Source organism: Meriones unguiculatus, chromosome 15 (genome assembly GCF_030254825.1).
Source record: "Meriones unguiculatus strain TT.TT164.6M chromosome 15, Bangor_MerUng_6.1, whole genome shotgun sequence".
Taxonomy (NCBI): Eukaryota; Metazoa; Chordata; class Mammalia; order Rodentia; family Muridae; genus Meriones; species Meriones unguiculatus.
The window spans coordinates 70425956-70447993 of NC_083362.1; the positions used below are offsets into that span (position 1 = coordinate 70425956).

The window sequence follows — 22038 nt, forward strand, 5'->3', positions numbered from 1 at the left end:
TCAGCCCGATTCTCTCTCTTTGCATTTTGCTTCCTCATTGAACCTATCACAACTTACTTATTTCTATTGACTACATACACATATACACAAACATACATGTAAGCACACATACAGATACCATAGTACACACATATATACATGCATGCATGTGTTTTAGCCATCTCCACCCTAAACTATGGCTTCAGTGTGCACAAAGACTTTAACGGTTATATCCACGGAACCCAGAGAACACCTGCCATATTGCACGCATTTGCTCAATAACTGTTGGATGAATGGATGATTCTTGCATAAACCTTTATTTTAAAGATGTGGAGACCTACCAGGGCTTTAAGGAAGGTTAGGAGGTAAGTCAGAAAGGCCCCCTTGATAGCCCGTGTGCCACATAATTTTGGTTTTGTCTCCGCTGGTGCTGTCACCAGTCCTGAGAAAGACAATGCCACCAAGGGCAGTGCATTTCCTACTGGTCAGAACCACTGGAACCTTCTACTGTTCACAGAGTGAATGGAAAACTGAGGACCCATTGGTATGCAGAGAAAAGCTCTCTGACTCATGGATGAGCACAGCCTGATGGGGTTTTGCCTCAGTTTCTCCCACAGGCCTTGTGAACTTGAATGTGTCCTTCAGCCTCCAGACTTCACACATATAGAGGAAAGATCTGAATGTCTTCCAGCCTACAACACTGAATCGACCATCTTTAAACACAGCACCATGATCCACCTACACACACTCCTTAGGTTGTGGGTAAGAACCCAGTAGATGCTGGAATTCGTCCCCAGAAGGAGCTGCAAGCACTGACCCTCCAGCCATCAGTGTTTTCAAGGTAAAGTTGATGGTCCAACATGCTATGCTTGCCTCAGCAATGATGAGTTCTTAAAAATAGGCTAAATATCACTGATTAGTCAGAACTATGTGGTGCTCTGAAGCAGTATGGAAATTTTTTGCAAGATGCTAATAATATTTTGGCAGTGACAGTTGTGAATGTGTATCACAGCTATTCTTTTCAGGAAAAACATGGCTCCTTTGTGGAAAAAAAATATATTCTTGATATCAGAAAGATTTAAAAAACTAAAACTTGGTTTTAAAAAGTTAAATTTTATTTTAGTCATGCATTTCCTTCCTGCTACCAAAACAAGGGCCTTGGCACAATGGAGAGAGTTGTGTGTGTTCTTTCCCCAGAGCTAGGCAGGCCAAGACCCAAAGAGAACTGATTTATCAGTTCAAATCACAAGGCCCACATTGGAACCAGACAATGAGAGATTACCAAGAACTTAGTAAAAGCCTGATTCAATTCATTTCAAATTCAGAAACCTCCTGTTAGATTCTCCTGCAGTATTTGATATCTTTGATGGCCTTCTTGCTGAAAGTATTGCCCGTTTCAAGAGAAATATCAATCATACATGCTAATAACATTTTTTTCTCAAAATACAAATTTGAACAGTAATATGGAACTCATTTTACATTGTTCAGAGATGTGCATGGCTTTTCTTAAAACCATGACTTTTCCCAGTAAGTGGAAAAGTCCTGCTTACAAGTTATTGTTTTAAAAATCAAGTGAAAACAAACAAACAAACAAAAACACAAGTGCTTGTTATTGAATCAACTCAAACCCTAATCCATCATATTCATAACCTCTAGATTGCCTGCGGATCAAAAAGAAAAATCTCACAAGCCATAACTGGCTGCACGCACAAAACCTTCACCAAACCAAGCCAGCCCATCTTCTAGTGAGGTCACAGCCCTAGCTGAGGGGGCTGTTGGCATTGCGAGCTGCTGGGGAAGGAGAATCGTTCATTTTGTTGAAGATGCGGCCACTGGTGGTTTTCCCAGCTCATGTGGCTGGCCCCGCTCACGTGCGGCTATGGGCAGACTAACTGCACTTGGTGAACTATTTTTCACAGCATGTTAAAGAATCCGTAGTTGGGAAGTGAGCATGTGGAGGGAGATCCCAGGGGAACGGAGAGGAGGGGGAGACAGATACAATCATCTCTCATTATATGCACATATGACAGTATCAAGAATTCTTTAAAAAAGCTTTTAAATAGCTTCCGCAACATGTTCTGAAATCCCACTAAATAGCAAGCTTCCACGGGATGAGTCTCCTGTAGCTAAACAACCTCAAGCAGGTAACACACCTCCGAAAGGGACCTCACAGCACGATGTGCAAGCCAGCAAGGCCATTCAGTTCATTTTGAAACCCGCCTAAGCTGCAAACAGCGTGCAGTGACATCAAGATGTAAAACAGGACATTCCTTGGAAATCTGGGGGAGGGGGCGAGACATAATATTCAGAAAAATAGCACCGCTGCCTTGTTAAAAGGCCGTGTGTTAAAACAACTTACAGCTGTTGATAAGTATGGTACTATGCAATTCTGATATTTTATTTTAATATTCAGCCCATGTGCACTTTCTCCAGTCCTTAAGTATATGCAGCCTGGTAAGTTCAAATGAGAGCCCCTTGTCCAGCAGCTGGACAAGGTATTGTTTGCCCACCCATAACTGACACATATCCGTTCTCCAGAGAGACAGCCGATGACTAGTGACTAAGTAAATCTTACCAGGAAGGCAAAGGCAAGTGAAATTGCTCCCATCCTGCTTCTCATTGGCATCAACACAGCTTGCCTCATTCTGGCAGGGTTTTCTCTGGCAGGCATCGAATTCTTCACAGAACGTGCCAATGTACTGGTCCTCGCAGGTGCAGGAAAAAGTTGCCTACGGCACAAAAAGACAGAGTATGTTATACCTGAATGCATTACTCTAAAACATATGCTTTGGGCAAAACTGAAGGTTCAAAATTCCTGTGTCCTTTTATATGCTGAATGATTTAATCACCCGATTTTATGTCGTAATCTCTTTAAATCGTGTTATGTGAGAAATAGTACGTGGCTCTTTGCAGTTTAATTTTGGACATTTATTTTTATAGCTTATTCATATTTATCCCAACCACTTTCAATCTTCCTAAAATAGAAATAGAAAGAACAACTTGTTTTAAACTAGAAATGACGTTTCGCTGACCCATGGTAATGGCAGCTTTGCCAAAGTATACCATGCTTTAGCCATCCCAATTAAGTACCATGCCAACCAGCTCAGATCTTCAGCAGAGATGGTACTCACACCCCAAATGCTACCAAATGTCCTATTTGGCTCATCTTTCCAGTGCACCAAGAGGACTCACTAAATCACTTTATAAACTGATCTCAAAGTACAACCTGACTGAGTCCCTGGGAGCAAAGAAAAAAATATAAAGAAACTTTAAAATGTCCCATAGTCTCTCTGGAGAACGGATATGTGTCAGTTATGGGTGGGCAATTCAAGAAGCATTTCATTTTATTTATTAGACACATGACCTTAATATGTACTTAATATGTACTACAACTCAAACTCCAGACTTAGATTTGAAACTTTATGTCTGAAGTTCCTAAAAAGTCCAATTAAAACTGGACTGTCCTAAGTCCTTATTGTTGAAGACACAGCTCCCAGAGGACAAGAGCCGAGTCTGATTTGAAAGCCTCCTCCCTAAGGACTAGCTTTCATGGCACCAGAAATGCCATGCAAGCTTGCAAAGAAGGGAAGCACCCAACAGTCATACCCAGTCATGATGTCGATGAACCACAATCGCCAGCAGCATGGCACCATGACCCTAAGCCTGCAATAGAGGCACAGCTCAACAGCAATCAACAGCTCTCTAATTGAATTCAAGACCTATTCAACAGGAGGGAAATTATGCTTGGCTCTGGAAACCTAGCCAGCTACCTAGTGAAGTCACAGATCTTGGAGGACAACACTGCTTTACTAAACCAGCATAATGCCTAACTATATTCTAAATATTCATCATTATATCCACAGGTGAGTATCGTCTCACCCTTCATCAAGGACACTTCTCTTTGCAACAAGCAGAGGCTGGTACGGAAAAACACAGACATTAACCTGCAGAGTTGCAGAGCCCCACAATTGCTAATACATCTACAATACAACCCCTGCATGTAAGGCTCAGGGATCAGTTGCAGAAGAGAGAATGGAAACATTGTAAGAGCCAGAGAAACAGGAAATTTGTTGTGAGCCTGTGTCTCCTAGAAATGTCAAAGAAGCTACACCTATGAGCTCTCACCAACAAGGCTGACTAAAGACAATCTGGACAAGGATGACAGCAATAGGCATCCTAACAGGGACACTCATAAGGCCTCAACCCTAGACAAAGAACTACAAGCAACTAAGGAATGATAAAAATGTGAACAACAGTCTTCCCAGGAAAGACACACCACTAGGTTATCCAATACCAAGTGATCAGCCCCGAAAACATGCACAAGAAACTTTATACAGACTGAGGAAGGCTGTATTTTTATATTTAAGAATGCGCGTGCACGTGTGCGTCCATGTGTGTGTGTGACCTGAGCTTACAAAAAACAATGTAGATCACTATGAAGATGAAGGGAGGCAAAAGAGAAGGCTATTAGTGAAGCTGGGCTGAAAGCATGTAAGAGGCAGAGTTAATGGATATCTACAGTAAAACAGTATTCCCCGGACACAGCAGAACCGCTGAACACAGACTCACATCAGCTACGACTGTATGAACAAGACTGCACAAGATCAACTCAGCCAACATCTCCGCGTGGATGGAGGAGCCCATGAGACCCCACCCCTGGCTCAGGAGCCATCGGCAACTGATGGCTGCTGGGGGAGGGAAAGGCAGGCTTCTCCAGGGGTAAAGCTCCTGATGGCCTCCAGGAGACGCTCCCACACCCATATACGTACAGGCAGTGCCAAGTAGACAGTGAGTTTCCAAAAACATAGAAAGAATAGATTAAGTTGGGAGGAAACAGCAGTGGAAAGACACTGGAGGAGAAAATGAGGTAGACTTAATCAAAATGAATTATATGCGTGTATGAAGTTATTAAACAATAAAAAGTGAAAAGATGTTAAAGTTTGCCTTTGTGATATGCAGATCTGTTGTCACGAAAGCCCATGGGTCTGTAGGAATGGCAGCACATACAGAACAGTCAAAAAAAGAAAAAGAAAAACCAGCAAGAGTGATGAGTATAAAATGTGTGTGACCACTGCTTTACAGAGGGCAACCTGGAAGGTTACATGGCCCCCAAAATTTACCCAAAGCTTAGCACATTTGTATTTGCCTTCCTATTATGTCGTGCCCTGCTATTATTATAATAAAATAGAGCTACTTGGATAAAACAGTTTTTGTTTTTGTTTTTTAAGATATAAACGAACAAAAGGACGTTTCTTGGCTCTTTCCTCAAGTCCTGAAAATGGGTAGGTATTGCTGGGAAGGGGAAAGACTTGAGAATGGAGAGAGTGTTAGTGGCATTCTGGTGTACGTGCGTGCAAGTGTGCGCACATGCATGAGGAGGCTATACCTTGGGTGTGGTTTCTCAGGCACTGTCCATTATTTCTTTGGCAGGATCTTTCACTGGCCTGGAGCTCAACAAGAAGTCTAGGCTGGCTTCCCAACAAGCCCCAGGAATCTACTTGTCTCCACTTTCCCAGCACTGGGATTACAAGCAAGCATCACCATACCTATATGTTCTGGGGATCAAATTTAGGTCTTTATGCTGGTTTTGCCAGAATTAGTGACAGAGCTACCACTCTTCCGAAGCCCCACCTATGACCTCTGTCCCCCACCCACTCTTCCCATCCCTTACCCCAGATTCCTGCTCTATATTTGTTACTGTTGTTGTTGCTGTTGTTTGAGATAATATTTTGTTTAAGCTGATCTTAAATTCATAATCCTCTTGCCTCAGCCTACTAAGTGCTGGTATTACTGGTATACCAGGAATCCTAGAGAGAGACTTCCAGGACGGCCATCCAGGACCCCATCAGCACAAAACAGTGCTTCCCATCCTCGTGGAAGAAGACAGAGGTGTCCATACTTTATCATTGTGGTACATCTCTTGATGATACTTCTATACATTTAGATGTCTTAGTAGGTGTCAACAACAGAGCTTCCTCATTCCATTCTCCTGATGTCCACTCTTCTCACTAGTGATAGTTCCTGACACAAAATGCCAGGATTCTGTTACTAGCCATCACACTGACCTTTTACCATGGGTCAGTTTTTGTAAGGGGATTTTTTTATTTAATTATTTTTATTTTTATTAATTACAGTTTATTCCCTTTGTATCCCCCCTGTACCTCAATCCCTCCTCCCCTCCCAATCCCACCCTCCCTCTTCCCCCCACCATGTTCCTCTCCCAGTCCACTGATAGGGGAGGTCCTCCTCCCCTTCCCTCTGATCCTGGTCTATCAGGTCTCATCAGGACTGGCTCCATTGTCTTCCTGGTAAGGCTGCTCTCCCCTCAGGGAGAGATGAGCAAAGAGCAGGTCAACCAGTTCATGTCAGAGACAGTCCCTGTCCCCATTCCTATGGAGGCCACATGGACAATGAACTGCCATAGGCTACCTCTGTGCAGGGGTTCCAGGCCATCTCCATGAGTGGAGTATCAGTTTCAGAAAAGACCCTGTGCCCGGACTTTGGGGATCTGCTGCTCTCCTTGTGGAGCTCCTCTCCTCTCCAGGTCTTACTATCTCCCACTTCTTTCATAAGATTCCCTGCACTCTGCATGGGCCAGCTTTTAACTGAGTCTCATAGTTTTCTGACCAACGCAAAACAGAACAAAAATTTATCCATGGCAAATAACAAAGTCACCCTTCTCTGGAACTCTGACATATCAGTCGTTGCTCTATTTTGATCCTGAAGATGTTTGAAGAATTTACCCCATCGTGGGATGCTGCAATGACTGTTGAATTTTATCGATGCCATTTTAGGTTCTAAATAAATTAGTATTGCCTCCATCTGTGTCTTGTTATTATATAAATTGAATGTTTAGGTTTCCTAGCATTGATTCAGCTTTATGTTCCTGGAACACCCACTAAAGTCGTTCTGCAAAATGGCTTTTATTTGGCTTTGATTCCATCCATAGTTACACTTCCAGTGCCTTCCACTCCTGCCCTCCTGCGCCTGGCAGACACACTTTCTAAGAAAACCTATCCCTTATACATTAGATCAATTTCTATGCCATAAAAGGACACCCTTCACAACAGTGGCTGAATTGAGGGGCAGCCATAGTCCTCAACATCAGACAACCAAGCAACAGGCCAAACGATAAAATACTTCCTTGAATGTGATCAAACTGCCAGGGCTTATACAGTTTCTCTCTGTTAAAGGAAGAGAATGAGTTCCTTTTTCATCTTCACAACCAGCTCTCCTTTAGTTCACGGACATGGTCTTTCTTAGACACTAGAACAGCTGGAGTCAAAGCGGGTGGCTTTCTCCTTCAGTGAAAGCTGTGTTCCCTTCCCTGTGTACTACCTCTCGCAGCTCGTCCTGGGGAACAGACATCCCTGCTCCACTTGAGCAAGAGTTTCTGGACCCATCTGGTTTTCCATGATGCTAGGCTTTCCTTTTGACTGTATTTACAGAGACACTGCAGCTGGCTGAAGCTACGTGAGACCACTAGCAACAGAGTACTTTAAGTAGGAAACTCCTTTTTTTCTAGAACTGTATCAAAAGAAAAATCTTTGCTCAAATGCACACATTCAGTATTTGCAAGAGTTGTGTCTTGAGCCCTTTGTGTAGAGGGAAATTTGTGACCACCTTTGGGATACGCATGAATGTTCTGCACACACCCAACACGGGCAGGCTTCCTGTAGTGGTAAATTGCCATACCCATTGGTGTAGGCAGCTGTCATCTAGGATTAACTTGGTTTGTATACAGACACTCTATACTATAGATAAATTGCCTTGAGAGATGCATTTTGTATATAACTTATCTAGGGAGTATCATAGAAATATGTTGCTTGGAAAAATAAATTATTAAGACCCCCAAATGAAATATTATTGAGTTGCCTTTTATTTAAATTTAAAGTGAAACCAGAGACACATGCTTTAGTTTGCTTCACTTTAAGCAAGGACACTGAAGTAAGTTAATAAGAAAGTGCTAAAGCAATTGCTTTTGACAAAGCAAAACACTAAATGGATATTAATTCTGTCTGATGATAAGGAAGGAAATTAACAGATGTTTAAATATCTATGAATATGAAGAGTTTTGTAAAAATCGTTGCATTTTCTATAGCATACATCCATAGAGTTAGATTTCTTGCAAGAACAACAAACTTCCCTGTAATATTAAAAGGTATAGTATGGACAAAGGATGAGCTCAAGGGCCTTCCCTTCTTTGGGGCTGAGCTGTTTGCTCCTGGCAGATTCATAGAGAGGGATAGTTGTTGCTTTCAATTATTCAGTGACCTAATCAGGTTCCAATCCAACAGCCACACACGTGGCCCTGGTTAAACAAAGTGGGTTACAAAACAAGAACAAATGTTAAAAATCTGGAAAAGGGACTTGTAGGAAAGGGGGTTGACAGTGATCAGAGAGACATAGGGGGAGGGGTAGTCAGAGCACATTATATACATGTATGAAATTATCAAAGAGCAAACTCAATCGACAAAGGAGTTTGTTTTATAGTTTCAAGACTGTTGACTTATAAGGAATTGTGGATATTCAAAATAGGAGAAACTATGTTGGAATGTTTGTTATGGAAAACCATTATTTAATCAGTGAAAGCTACACAAGATCCTTGAGAAAGCTAATGAGCTACACATAATATCCCGAACCTGGGTCCAGCTAATGCTGCCAGCGTAAGGAACAAAGCAGATGCCTTTGAAGTTAGCAGCTCGCCGAAATTACAGAAAGATACTTCCTTGTCAAAATACCGTGCGTGCACAAGTAAACGTGATTCTGAAGTAAATGAAAAGTGACATTCAGAGCTTAAATTTTCAAACTCAGGACAGAATTTCAATTTTCCTCAACAGCTTGAACTCGAGTATTCTATTTGCATATTAATGAGTCTTTCTCAGAGAAGAGCTCCAAGTTAAAGAAATACTCAGTAATACATGTACTCACTTACCCACCCAGTCAACAGCTTATTGGGCACCAGCTTCAGGCCAAGCACTGTTCTGGGACAGTTATAGAGAACAGGGGTTTTTCTTTTTCTTTTTTCTTGTTTGTTTGTTTTGTTGTTGTTTTTTGTTTGGGGGGTTGTTTTGTTTTGTTAAGATAGTGTTTCTCTGTGTAGCCCTGGCTATCCTGGAACTTGTTTTGTAGACCAGGCTGGCCTCGAACTCACCGTAATCTGACTGCCTCTGCTTCTTGGGTGCTAGGATTAAAAGCGTACACTGCCATATCTGACCAAGAAGAGGGTTTTAAAGATGATGTACTGACATAACAGCAACTGGAGATAGAAGGTAATTCTGTGAAGATGAGGGGTGCACATGGAAAGATCGTCTGAGGGAAGATACCAGGTCAAGTCAACTCAGAGTGAAAAGACAGAAAGACTTGCCTAGAGCATTCAAGAAAGTTCCAGAGGCCAGTGTGGCCAAATTAGAGCAAGTGACAGAGAATAATAAGGCATGATAAAGTACAAATAATCAGATATGAGAGCATACAAGGCAGTGGTTTTCTGGGAGCCAATTACCCCACAGGATACATTTAGCAATATCTGGAGAGACGGCACATGGTCACAACTGGGGACCTGCTATTAGCATCTAATGAACAGAGTTTAGGGGTGCTGCTAAGCTTTGTACAATGTACTTTAAGGAATGTTCCAGTTCCAAATGTTGATGACATCAATACTGAGAAACACTGATAAAGCCCTTTAAGCTCTGACCTGTGGCATGGTAAAAAACTTGGGGAAGGATGTGCCAAAGGAAACCTGAAAGGATGCTGGCAGAGGAAGGGTGCTTAATATTATGTTACCTTGTCACTTTACTATGGGTTACTTTATCTACATAATAACCAACCCTGAGCAGATGGTCCCACAGCCTCTTCACAACAAGCTGGAGAGCCTCTTGGGACTGTTTCGTTCACCCCTCAATTTCCATAGAACAATGGCAGTCCTGCTATCTTAAGTGATTTTGCAAACATGTGCAGTATCTTTATTCCACACTGTAAAATAACTTGTTCTTTCTTGGTCATTTAGAATAGACGCCACCAAGCACTTATTTGTTAATCCCACTCATTCAGCAAGCATGCTTTGCACCCACCGTGTGTCATGATGTTGTGGGTTCTAGAGAGGTGCTGAAGAACAGAGGGAAACTCTGCCTGCTTGTGGAGCTTATGTTGTAATGTAAGAGATGGACACGCTCTTTGGAAGGCAACAGCGTGACAATAGATACACTCTGCTACACAGTGCTCAGGAATGTAGATCAATGTGAGAGGACAGGGAATATGGTAGCACATATATCAATTTGTCTCTAGTCTCCTCTCGCTTCTCCCTGTCATGTTTCTCTGTTCCTATGAGGTGAGAAGCCTCCTCCTCCTAGTACCCTTCCACTGTAATCTTTCTGCTTTGCCATGGTCCTAAGAGTGAGGGAACCAGGCAGTCATGAACTCCGAAACCATAGACAATATAGATTGTTCCTCTTTTAAAAGCTTCCCTCAGGTAATTTGTCATGAAAACAAAATTTTTGACTTATATAGAGAGTCTCATCAATCCTTTGCCAAAAGGGAACTACTTAAATCTAGTATTTCAATTATTCTGAATGTTGGTATTTCATTAAATTGATAAGTAAGCAGATATTGTAGGAGTGTTTTAAACAAGATCAACATCCTCTTTAGCTATCTATCTATCTCTATCTCTGTCTCTATCTCTATCTCTATCTCTATCTCTACCTCTATCTCTATCTCTATCTCTATCACAGATAATCCCACTTGTTTGTATTGACCACTGGTTCATACAAAGAGCCTAACTGGAACAAGGATTCGAAAGAGCATCCTGAACTAAGGGTGCCTAACAGGTCCCCGTGCCTGTGAAAATGCAGCAAAGATGCTTCAACCCACTCTGCTATAAAGGACTCTCCCAGCCGACACTGTTTTACACCAGAGACCAGCTGGATTCCAAAGGACATCTGGGTTATTCCCATTTAAGCATCTGGATGTTGGCAAGGTCAAAACCTGTCTGCTGAGGAGTTGACGATTAGTGGAGCCAACACTGCAGACATAGTGCTATACTGCTCTGTACTCTCATATAGGCTGAAATTTTTCCATAACATTGTGTTGTTCCAAGAAAGGAAATAGAAAGTGTCAAAACATTAGAATCCACTTCAGCGCCATGCCCTTCTCATCCCAGAGGAACCAGCTGCTGCCATCATTGAGGGACAGTGGTGAGGAGCATTCTGTGCAAGTCTCACTCTAGAGATTTATTTCATAGCCCTGTGTGCAGGAAAAGCTGAGCTTGCCCGAAGGGACTGACATATTTTCCCCTTGTAGACATAGATCAAGAAACAGAGCATATTTCCATTTAAGCGGCCCATTTCCACTTAAGTGCCTGAAGAGAGGGGTCAGCCAAAGGAAGGTGGAGGCGGGCCCACCGCTCTACTTCCCTAGCATCCAGGGGTCATGAATGGGGCATGCCCAGCCTGAGCCTCAGCATGAAGAGAAGAGTTCCATCCTGGCTGACAGTAAACTTTCTGCAGACTTCCCTTTGCTACCCGCAGCACTGAGAAGCATCATCTGGAATTTACTCACTCCTAGCTTTTGGAGGAGTTCCAGGAACCACTGTCTATTAAGATGATTCCAGGAATGAGAGCTTTCAGCAGATCTGTTTGCAGAGAGGTTGTGTCATGGAAGTGAGTGTTAGGTTAGGAGGTTGAGAATCCTAACTAGCTTCTGTCACTCCTATAACTACACAGAAGGAGACAGATTCCAGCCTAGACTATCCGGATGCCCCCAAAGGCAATGAACCTCAGGCAACCAAGACTTCAGAAACCTTCTCCTACTATCTTCATCTAAGGCTCCATTAGGCTCCATCTTCTGTGAAAAGCAGACTAGGTGGTCACTGGACCTAAAATTAGAGTTGATAAACACTAAGGAAAGAAATTTCTAACCATTGCACTGGAGCGACGGCTCAGTGGTAAGGAATGCTTGCTGTGTGTGCAATTATGAGAGTGTGACTTCAGATCCCAGCACCCAGGAAATAATAATGCCAGCTCTGAGCAGAGCAGAGATATGAGCCCAGCAGGCATTGCTAGCTTCTGATCTGGCCAGGAAAATTTGAGACCCAGGTTTGAGGAAAGACATGGCCTCAGTGGACTAGGTGAAGAGTGCAAAGAAGAGCACCTGACATACTCTTTTAACCTCTACATGATACACACACAGAGGCACACACACACAGAGACACATGTGCAGACATACACACACATACTGACACACACAGACACATACACAGGTGTGTGCACACACACACACACACACAGAGAGAGAGAGCACTAAATAAATAAAAATAAATTGTTTTTTAAAAACCTCTAACATAGCTTCCTTTGACTAAGTGTAAATGAGCGGTAGCTACAAGGCATTGAAAGGACAGTCCAGTACGCCTAGACTAGATGGGATTTAGCCTTTTGCAAAACCCTGACTCAGTGTTTCAACAGGCAAAAAGGATTATTTGGATACAAAATTTAAGAGACTTCTATTACATTGTCCAAGAGCCTATAAATGTCTTTTTCCATAGCTGAGGCCACACAAGAGCATCTGGAACCTGGCCATGGAGACAAATTGATGCCTCTTTGGGGGAACACAGTGCTCAAAGGAAAGCTCACAAAGCACTGTATGCTTGTACTTCCTGTCTCCTGGCTAGGTCTTCCTGCTCTATGATAAATCACATTTGTAATTTCAAAAACACACCCTTACTGTTCACAACTTCGAATCCGTCCTAGGCACCATTGCGCTTCTGAGTCGACTAAACGTAGTGGCTATCTTCTTAAAAGCCAACATTAAACAGAACTATATGTACCATCCAAACACTGTGTTTTAGACATGACCATCATGAATTCATTCCTTTGGTTTAAACATTAAATTTCAAATAGTAAACAAAGGGCTGGATAAAAGGCTCCATGGCTGAGAGACTGGGCTGCTTTTGTAGAGGACCCAGGTTCAATTCCCAGCACCAACATGTTGGCGTGCAATGGTTTATAGCTCCAGTTCCAAGGAACCCGATGCCCTCTTCCGGCCTTCGAGGGTATCAGACACAACATATAAATGCAGTGCAAACACTCATACACATAAAATAAATCTTTTTTTAAACAATAGAAACCAGTAAATGCCAATAATGTGAGTCTACCCACTCTTTAAAAGGACTATAGAGTTAACTTTATCCCCGGGGAGGAGGAAGTAAGTGACTTTCAGAAAATATCGTAAAAAGCTTTCCTAAACCTAGATGTTTGTGTTTGCAGAACGGGACCGTTCAGAATCATTTTCCAACCACATCCTGGGATCGGAAATGTTCTCAGCAGTCCTCGGGTATCTGGGGTAAGGCACGAGGTTTCCATGTCATCAGCCCTGATCTGTAATTCAGTAACAGCTTTGTACTTATCAGCTGCCTCACTCTAACTGAAACAAAAGTAAAGTTCGACTTTACGTCAGTGAAACTTTATCTTTTATTATATTTCCTCCTCCCCCACCTCCAGCCTCAGAAAAAATAAAATAAAATAAAATAAAACCCTTGATACCACAAGTCGATACATACCATCCTACTTTCTCATTTTAAAATTCCATTTGGCCTCCTAGTCCCTTCTTTTGTTATAACAAAAGAAGATTGTAAGGAAAAAAAAGCTTTAAAAAAATGGAAATGTTATTTATAAATTATTAATGAGAAAGAGTTATTAAAGAATGCAGAGGCTCTCAACAGACACCTGGGGTTACTGCCCATGGGAGCAAAGATGATAAGGCCCGTGGAAACGCCGTCTGAAGATGAAAATAGGACAGGAACAGGATAGATGCCAAACTCTCATGCTGCGGAGAAGACCCCACCGTGGAGCACAGATCACATGAGTACCGCTTCCACTAATCCTCCCATTGACCTCCCAGAACTGCCATCTATTATTTTGCCAAGTGGAAGCAGAGCATGCCACAAAGCTAGCCAGAGGCAGGTGAGGGCAGATCCAATCTCACTGTAAAGACATTCTTTCAGCTGATAGTACACAGAGGTTCGCCAACGACTGAGTAGAAATGAGGCATCAACACACACCGTCCTGAGATGATGGCGAGAGAAACACTGCTGCGCAGAATCCGAAGGCGATGAACTTATTCCACTCTCGGAGCCGGTGAGCCTGAGACCTGCTGAGGAGAACAAGTCCCTAGGACCCCTGTGTGGAGGTACTTCGTGTCACTGCCATGCGCCAACAGCGACTTCATGGGCTTCTTCCCTGATCTCCCTATACTTGTCTGTGATGACCACCACGATATAGTACTGCAGTGTGAGTGGGTAGACCATGGCAAACCTTCTCACCGATCCAGGGGACAGAAGTCATGGGTCAAGGTGCAAACAGGACTGGCTTATTCTGACAACTGTCTGCTTGGCCTGTAGACACCACGCCTTCTCAGAGTATGGTCACATGGCCTTTTCTCAACATGTTCATGTCCTCTCTCGAGGACGCTGCTCACATTGGATGAAGACTGCCCACTGGGCAGGAGATACACCAGCACCTGGGCCAAGGAAAGTACAGCACCTGACCCTTGATAGAAAAAAAACTCCCAGGTGCCTGCCAAACTCTCACTGCCCTTGATTCATCCTATGAACAATTGTGAGTGTCAGCCCCTGTCACTTTGAAACTGTCAAATGAAATCATATCATTTTATATTTACCTAAAATTACATATAGCACATATAAGTCCATGTAAAAGCATATATAATTACATGAAGTTATGTCACTTGGAACGAAAATGCATCCCCCGTGAAAAGCATAGACTATCTAACAAAAGCCCCAGTACCAGGTATGAGAAACATCCTTTTGAGTTGTTGTTCAGGGGAGTCCAAGACGATATACACAGTCTAGGCAATTGTTGTCACTCTTAAATGCCTTCCAGAAACTAAAGGCGAGGCTCTATTGCTTCTGAAGACACTGCATACTATGGAGGACTTGAGGGTTAGAGCTAGATCTAACCTAAAAGCTTTCTCTCTGAAGACTAGATTTTGTAGTTCTTATTCAAGCTGGCGAGAGAGAAAAGCAATGAATCTTTCTACCCAGCTTCAATGTCTACAAATCACATCGGTGACCAGCACGGTGAGATATTTCAAAAGGTGCAATAGTGGCAGGAACCAGTAGCTGTCTAACTGGACTTAGGCCCCATTCAATGGGAGGAAAATCCTACCTGCTACTGTAAACCTATGTAAAAATACTGCTGCCACTTTCCTAAATAAGTATAAATTCTAATTAAATTTTAAATATTTATCCTATACTATAGATAAGTGTAGCTCTTATCCCTCATCAAAGGACCTTACCTTTGCAATAGACAGAGACCATTACGAGAGCCATAAGGCAGAGAGCAATGGACCATAGGATACCCCGACTCAATTCATGTATCTACAATACAACCTCTCTACCTAAGGCTCATGAAACATCTCAGAACAAAGGCTGGAAAACTTGCAAGATCCAGAGAACCAAGAAGTCTGTGGCAAAACTGTGTCTTCTAAACATAGCAGAGAAGCTTTGCCCACGAAATCTCAACAATATGCCTGCTTAAACAAGACCTGAACAGTGATGACACCGGTTGACATGTCAGCATGGATCAGAGAAATCGCATGGGGCCCCATCCCCAGATGAAAAGCTGCAGGCTATTAAGAACTGCTGAGAGAGGGAGAATTGGTCTTCCCTGTGGATAAGCTACCTGACCTGATACCAAATGGGCAGCCTTAAAAACACACAGGCAAACAGTACTAAATGTACTTAGCAAGCTGTATTTATGTGCTTATTGCTTGTGTGTGAGCACGGGGGTAGAGGTGAATATGGTGAGGTAGAGGGGAAAAGACATAATAAGTAAGGAAAAAGAAGCCACAGGTAAGAGTGGCAGGGTACCTAGAGGGGCTGGGGGGGATTTTCATAATTAAAAAAATCAAGACCCTGAGACAGGAGGATGGAAAGGGAAAACTCTTCCTGTGTAGCATCAGCTTTGATGGTGAGGCACCAACTCAGCACCTGCTCTGGGACAAGGTTCTTTGCCCTCTCTTTGTTCTGCGACCCAATATCCCGTCTCTCGTCATCTGTAAACATGTATGGTCTCCAAGACCATGGGCCACAGCTAGCCAGCATGCGTCACTGCGCCCAACTCCTATCTCTAGCTGTTACACAGGCCTCCTCTGACCAGGTACAGGTTTAACCCAGCTTCAGGTTCCTTCTGGTTGACTTAACAGTTCTCCTCTGCCTTAGCCTTTGCACCTATTTTCTTCCTACTAGGCAATTCTACAGCCTATGTGCTTTTGTGCACTACCTCAAATCAAACGCAGATTGTGAGCAAAGAAAACAATAAAGCTAGCAGAAGGGATCAGTTTAGACTACCTCTTGGGAGTTAATGACATTTTCATCCCATTATTTTGGTAGAAATAAGAGTACATTCACCTAAACAGAGAATATTGACATCAAAACATAAGGTCTAAGAGGTTTATATGATTCTAGATACTAATGGATTTGACTGAACACATTTCAAAAACATTTTTTTCATGGAAGTTGGAATAATTGCTCAGTGGTTAAGAGCAATGGTTGCTCTCACAGAGGACCTGAGTTTGGTTCCCAGCACCCACAGAGAGACTCACAACCATCTGTAACTCCAGTTCTAAGGGTTCCAGGTACCCTCTCCTGGCCTCCTTGGGTTATCAAGCACACTTGGGTTATCAAGCAGACATTTATATGAATAAAATAAAACTATCTTTTTAAAAAACATTTTTCAATTTGGTATATTTTCTATCTATAGAGTCCTTGATCTAGTCATGGCCTCAACTGCTTTATGAAATATATGCCTACACAAACTGAAATTACATCAGAAAAGGTGGAAAGAGACTGTCATTCACTAGAATTAACCATATCTCATTAAACACATTGCTTTCATCATTTTAATGGTAGACAAAAGGCAGGTTATGCCTAATAAACGTTTCTGCAGAATAATTAGAAAGAAATCATTTTAGTGATCTTCAAAAGAAACTCATCAACATAAAATGTTCATATAAAATTAACTCTGCTTGCTTCCCAATTATTTGTGATCTCTGAAGTATGAAAGAACTGTCTTTCTTTTGATCATGAAATGGTCCTCCAGTTCTAACTGGGAAAGAAATCTGCATTTAAACTTGAATGTTCATATCTTCCTTTGAAAGTTTTCTTGGTTAACGAATCATGGGTGTTTTTTATTTGTTTTGTTTTGTGAATGAGTGTTTTACCTGAGTGTATGTACACACACCATGAGCATGCCTGGCGTCTATAAGAGTCAGAGGAGGACACTGGGATCCCTGGAACTGGAGTTACAGGTGGTTATGAGCCACCATGTGGGTGCTGGGAACTGAACACTGAAGCTAGGTCCTCTACAAGAGCAGCAAGTGTTCCTAACTGCTAAGCCTTCTCTCCAGCCCCCTAATGTCTGTTAACCACTACAAGCTGGCAGGTTTGGGTTTTGTTTGTTTGTTTGCTTGCTTGCTTGCTTCTTTTTCAGAGTCATTTGTGATACCTAGACAAGGATATTGTAACTTAGTTCTTGGTTCAGAAGAGGATGCCTGTATTTCATTTCCAACAGCCTCTGTGGTGATGTCTGTTCCATGGAGCTGCTCAATGTGGAAGCTTTTGAGCCAACGCAGATCCATTTGGGGACAGGAGGGCTTCACACAGGCAGGCCTCCAAAGCCAGGGTACCCTGTGGTGTTGTCACCATACACTTCAGAATGCAGGCTAATCTCAAATTCTTCTAATTATGATTTTTTTTAGAACCTTATATTGGAAAGGTTTAAAAATTAAAAACAGAAGGAATCCTCTGAACAGGCTCAGATGCTGCCCACCAGGAAGGCCCCGTTTCTATCTGCTCCGAAGGTGTGTAACAGGACTTCTGCTCAAGCCATTGGTGTCACCCACGAGGTGTCACCAGGAATGCTGAAACATCACCAGCCTCCCCAAGCATAAGTCCAGGACCTGCTGACAAGTCTCTCAAACCCTGTGCCCCAAACACAGATCTTAGTTCTTCTAGGCAACCCTGCCAGGCTGTCCCTGCCTTCTAGAAATGTCCCACTCTCCTATGGAAACCAATCCCTAATGATGCAAAGTCATTCCGGTTTTAAGTATAGAGGACACCCTACTGTGTTACTATCTCAGATACATTTGCATTTAAATAGAAGACCATGCCTTTATTACAAAGGAATTAAGCTTTAAAAAAAAAAAAAAGTAAGAAAGAAAGAAATCCAAGCATCCTACTAAGCTGATGTTTAAAGGATTCTCCAACCCCCAGAGAGTCATAGACATATTCTGCTCAACAGGGCAGGACCTGCCGGTCACTCAGTCACTTTTAAAATCTCTCTCTCCCCCCAGCCCCTGTGTGTGTGTGTGTGTGTGTGTGTGTGTGTGTGTGTGTGTGTACATGCATGCATGTGCACATCAGTGTACGTGAGTTTGGGCACACGTGTCCTGGCACACCTGTGGAAGTCAGAGGACAGCCTCAGGCATCAGTCTTCACCATCACATTTATCTGAGGCATGGTACCTTGGTCATTTTGCTGGTACATACACTAGGCAAACTGGTCCACAAGCTTCTGGGCATCCTTCTGCCTCAGCCTCTTATCTCCTCCTAGGGGCAATGGATGCTTGCTGTCGTGCCCAGCTTTACATTTCCTAACAGAGGGATTTGAACTCACTTCCTCTTGAAGTGAGTTTATCACTGAGCCATCTCCCAGCTCCTAGACACTTTTAAAACATGTCTTGATTGCTAGTTAGAGGCCAGCCTGGGCTACATAATAAGTTCCAAGACAGCCTAGGCTATACAGTAAGAGATAAAGAATGTTTTGAAGGAACTAGTTCCTAAGTATGTGCCTTCATAATAATTTTTTAATGTATACTGTCTTCTGCCATTCCTGCCCACTGATAACTACACATCTGTCATATTTTTAAAACCCGTTTATCAAGTCTCTTCTAAGGAACAATCACAAACTCGTTGAGTACAGGTTTCTAGATAAAATTGTCAACACATTTATATCTTAACCATAAAGCTAAAATGCAGTTAGCAGGTCAGAGCCTCAGAACAATGGGCAAAAAGGAAGATGAGCAACCGATGGGAGATTTCTTTGGCCAGCGGCACAAGTCTTCAAAAGTGCAAGCCAGAAAATGCAGCACAACCTGGTGACTTGGCTTCCAAGATGCAAGTTGCAACTTTCCTCCAACAATTAGGCTTTAAAACTAGAATTCCAAGAAGGAAATTAAACGCAATCATAGCCAATTAAAGGAAGTTATATTGGCCAGAAGCACCTAAGGCAGAACGAGTGAGAGCAGGAAGTGTGCCAGGCTTCACAGAGGCTGTGTGGAGGTGACTGCTAGTGGACTGTACGTCATATATGCCACTTTCAATCAGGAAGGCTTCTTTTTTATTATTATTACTATTATTGTTATGAATTCTTTGAGAATTATATACATGTAAACAATGAGATATGATTACATGCACACACACACACACACACGCACACATATCCGTGTTCCCTCCAACTCCCCCATCTCCTCCAATAGGTTCCCCCTCTAATTTCATATCTTCTCCCTTTTTTTTAAGTAATCTACTTCCTGGGTAGTACTGCCCATGTGTGTGGGGGTGTGGAAGCATGGGAAACCGATTAGTAGCTGCACCCTCAAAGAAGAAAGATTCTCTCTCCCTGGCAGATATCAACCACTAATAGCTCCTCCATGGGGGAGGGGGGAGGCCTGGGGAGGCCCTCCCCTGTATGAGAAAATGCAGATAGAACCTGGTGGCCACCTCACTTGTCACACTGCGCTTCTAAATGAGAAGCACGGCACATGGTGCCCCAGAAGTAAGAACACTGAATTCTCACATAGTGTAAGTAGCAGGTGGCTGGCTTGGTGACAAGTCTGTACTCCACACAGCTCTTTCAGTGTGCTTCTTCCACACAGAGAGCCTAGTGAGCAGTCACTACCCAGTTCAAGGTAATATGCTAACCAGTCATAAGCTTCCACTCATGCACAATTAAGCAGGTGCAGCTCCCTGAAGCCCTGGAGTGGTTCATCTCCACCCCTTTACCAATCCACAGGTACTGGTTGCTGTCTTGTCCGGGGATGCCTCAGTGATGACTTCACTCCCCCACCTATGCTAGGATTCTGCCAGGCTTGATCTTGTGCAGGTCTCACACTGGATAACAACAGCTGCTCTTTGACAGCCAAAGCCAGCATTTCACAGCTGTCCAGCGCATCTTCAAGCTTGTACATTCCCCCCACCTCTTCTTCAGGGATGTGCTTGGAGTCTTTGGGGGGGGGGCATTGATAAACATGCCCCATCATGTGGGCCAATTAGAGCAAAGCAACACGGTCTATTATTCACGGCACTTTAACCAGATATAAGTTTGGGCATCGGCCTTTTCAAAGTAATCCCACATATAAGATCTGCATTAACTTCTACAAGAACTTTTCATTTTTACTAACCCAGCACTATCTACATGCCACAGCAGTGTGACACGGCCACTGTCACCATTCTTATTACTGGAGGGGGAAGCTAAGGCTGCAGGGAATTAAGCAATGCCATTTCAGTGAGTATTGCAGCCTGACCTTAAACTCTGATCTCTCCCAGAGACCACTGGCCTCTACAGCATACAAAGTCTCAAACTTCGTCTGTAACAATACATAAGCCAGTATCGCCTAAGGCAAGAAGCAGGTACAGCAGCCTTCAAACCTTAGGTATTAGATAGACATGATGAGACATTAGGTAGACACGCCGGTACAGGTGGGAGAACACGAAGATTCGGAGTTCAAGGATGGCCGGCACCATATAAGGCCCTATCTCAAAACAAACAAACAAAAAACCTAAGTATTTGCTGTCATCCTGACTTCTTTCTCTCTTATAATTAGGCAACTGAAACTTCTTCCTGCTCAAAACGAAGATAAACATGGTAGGCCCATAGAAACACTATGAACACACCTAAAGTAGCTAAGCAAGAAGGAGGACCCTCGGTAAGATGAGCAATCCTCACTCAGAAAGGCAAATGGGATGGACAACGGAAGAGGGAGAAAACAGGGAACAGGACAGGAGCCTACCACAGAGGGCCTCTGATAAACTCTACCCAATTGGATATCAAAGCAGATGCTGAAACTCATAACCAAACTTTGGGCAGAGTGCAGGGAATCTTATGAAAGAAGGGGGAGATAAAAAGACCTAGAAGGAACAGGAGCTCCACAAGGAGAGCAACAGAACCAAGAAATCTGGGCTCAGGGGTCTTTTCTGAGACTGATACTCCAAACAAGGACCATGCATGGAGGTAACCTAGAACCCCTGCACAGATGTAGCCCATGGCAGCTCAGTCTCCAAGTGGGTTTCTGAGTAAGGGGAACAGGGACTGTCTCTGCCGTGAACTTAGTGTCTGGCTCTTTGATCACCTTCCCCTGATGGGGGAGCAGTCTTGCCAGGCCACAGAGGATGAAAATGCAGCCAGTGCTGATGAGACCTGATAAGCTAGGGTCAGATAGAAGGGGAGGAGGACCTCCCCAATCAGTGGACTTAGAGAGGGGCATGGGAGGAAATGAGGGAGGGAGGGTGGGATTGGAAAGGGATGAAGGAGGGGGGCTACAGCTGGGATACAAAATAAATAAACTGTAGTTAATATTAAAAATAAAAATAAAAAACACTATGAACATTTTAAAGTTTACATTCCAGCTTTATTAAAAACCCTAGATTATCAGATTTTTTTTTTTTTTTAGGGTAGAAGTCTGGACTCTTGTAGGCCCAAGAAGATAGGCTCAGTGAGACATTTATCCCTACTGCTCCAATTAAAGAAACAAAAACAGTGGGGGAAAGAGGAAAGATTTATTCAATATGGCCACATTAGGAAGAGGAACAAATTAGCAGGTCAGGGAACTGACCCTTCAAGCCCATCTTCCAAGTCCTGACATGAAGTTTAGAATTCACTGGAGGCGGAAGAGACGTGGGCATAACAAAAGTCATGCTCACAGTGTGGTCCCACCCACCACTGGCTGCTGCTAAGAGGCGAGCTTGTCTGGTCCATCAAGTTATCAGAACCTTGTG

At 43.1% G+C, this 22038-nt stretch overlaps 1 protein-coding gene across 1 annotated transcript in view; it reads right to left on the bottom strand.

Annotated features, from left to right (window-relative positions):
• Dner (delta/notch like EGF repeat containing) overlaps nt 1-22038 on the bottom strand; it is a 277351-nt gene that overhangs the window by 103981 nt on the left and 151332 nt on the right. The window contains exon 6 of the mRNA XM_060368734.1: nt 2555-2708. Coding sequence (XP_060224717.1) covers nt 2555-2708 — 154 coding nt within the window. The remainder of the gene's footprint in view (nt 1-2554; nt 2709-22038) is intronic.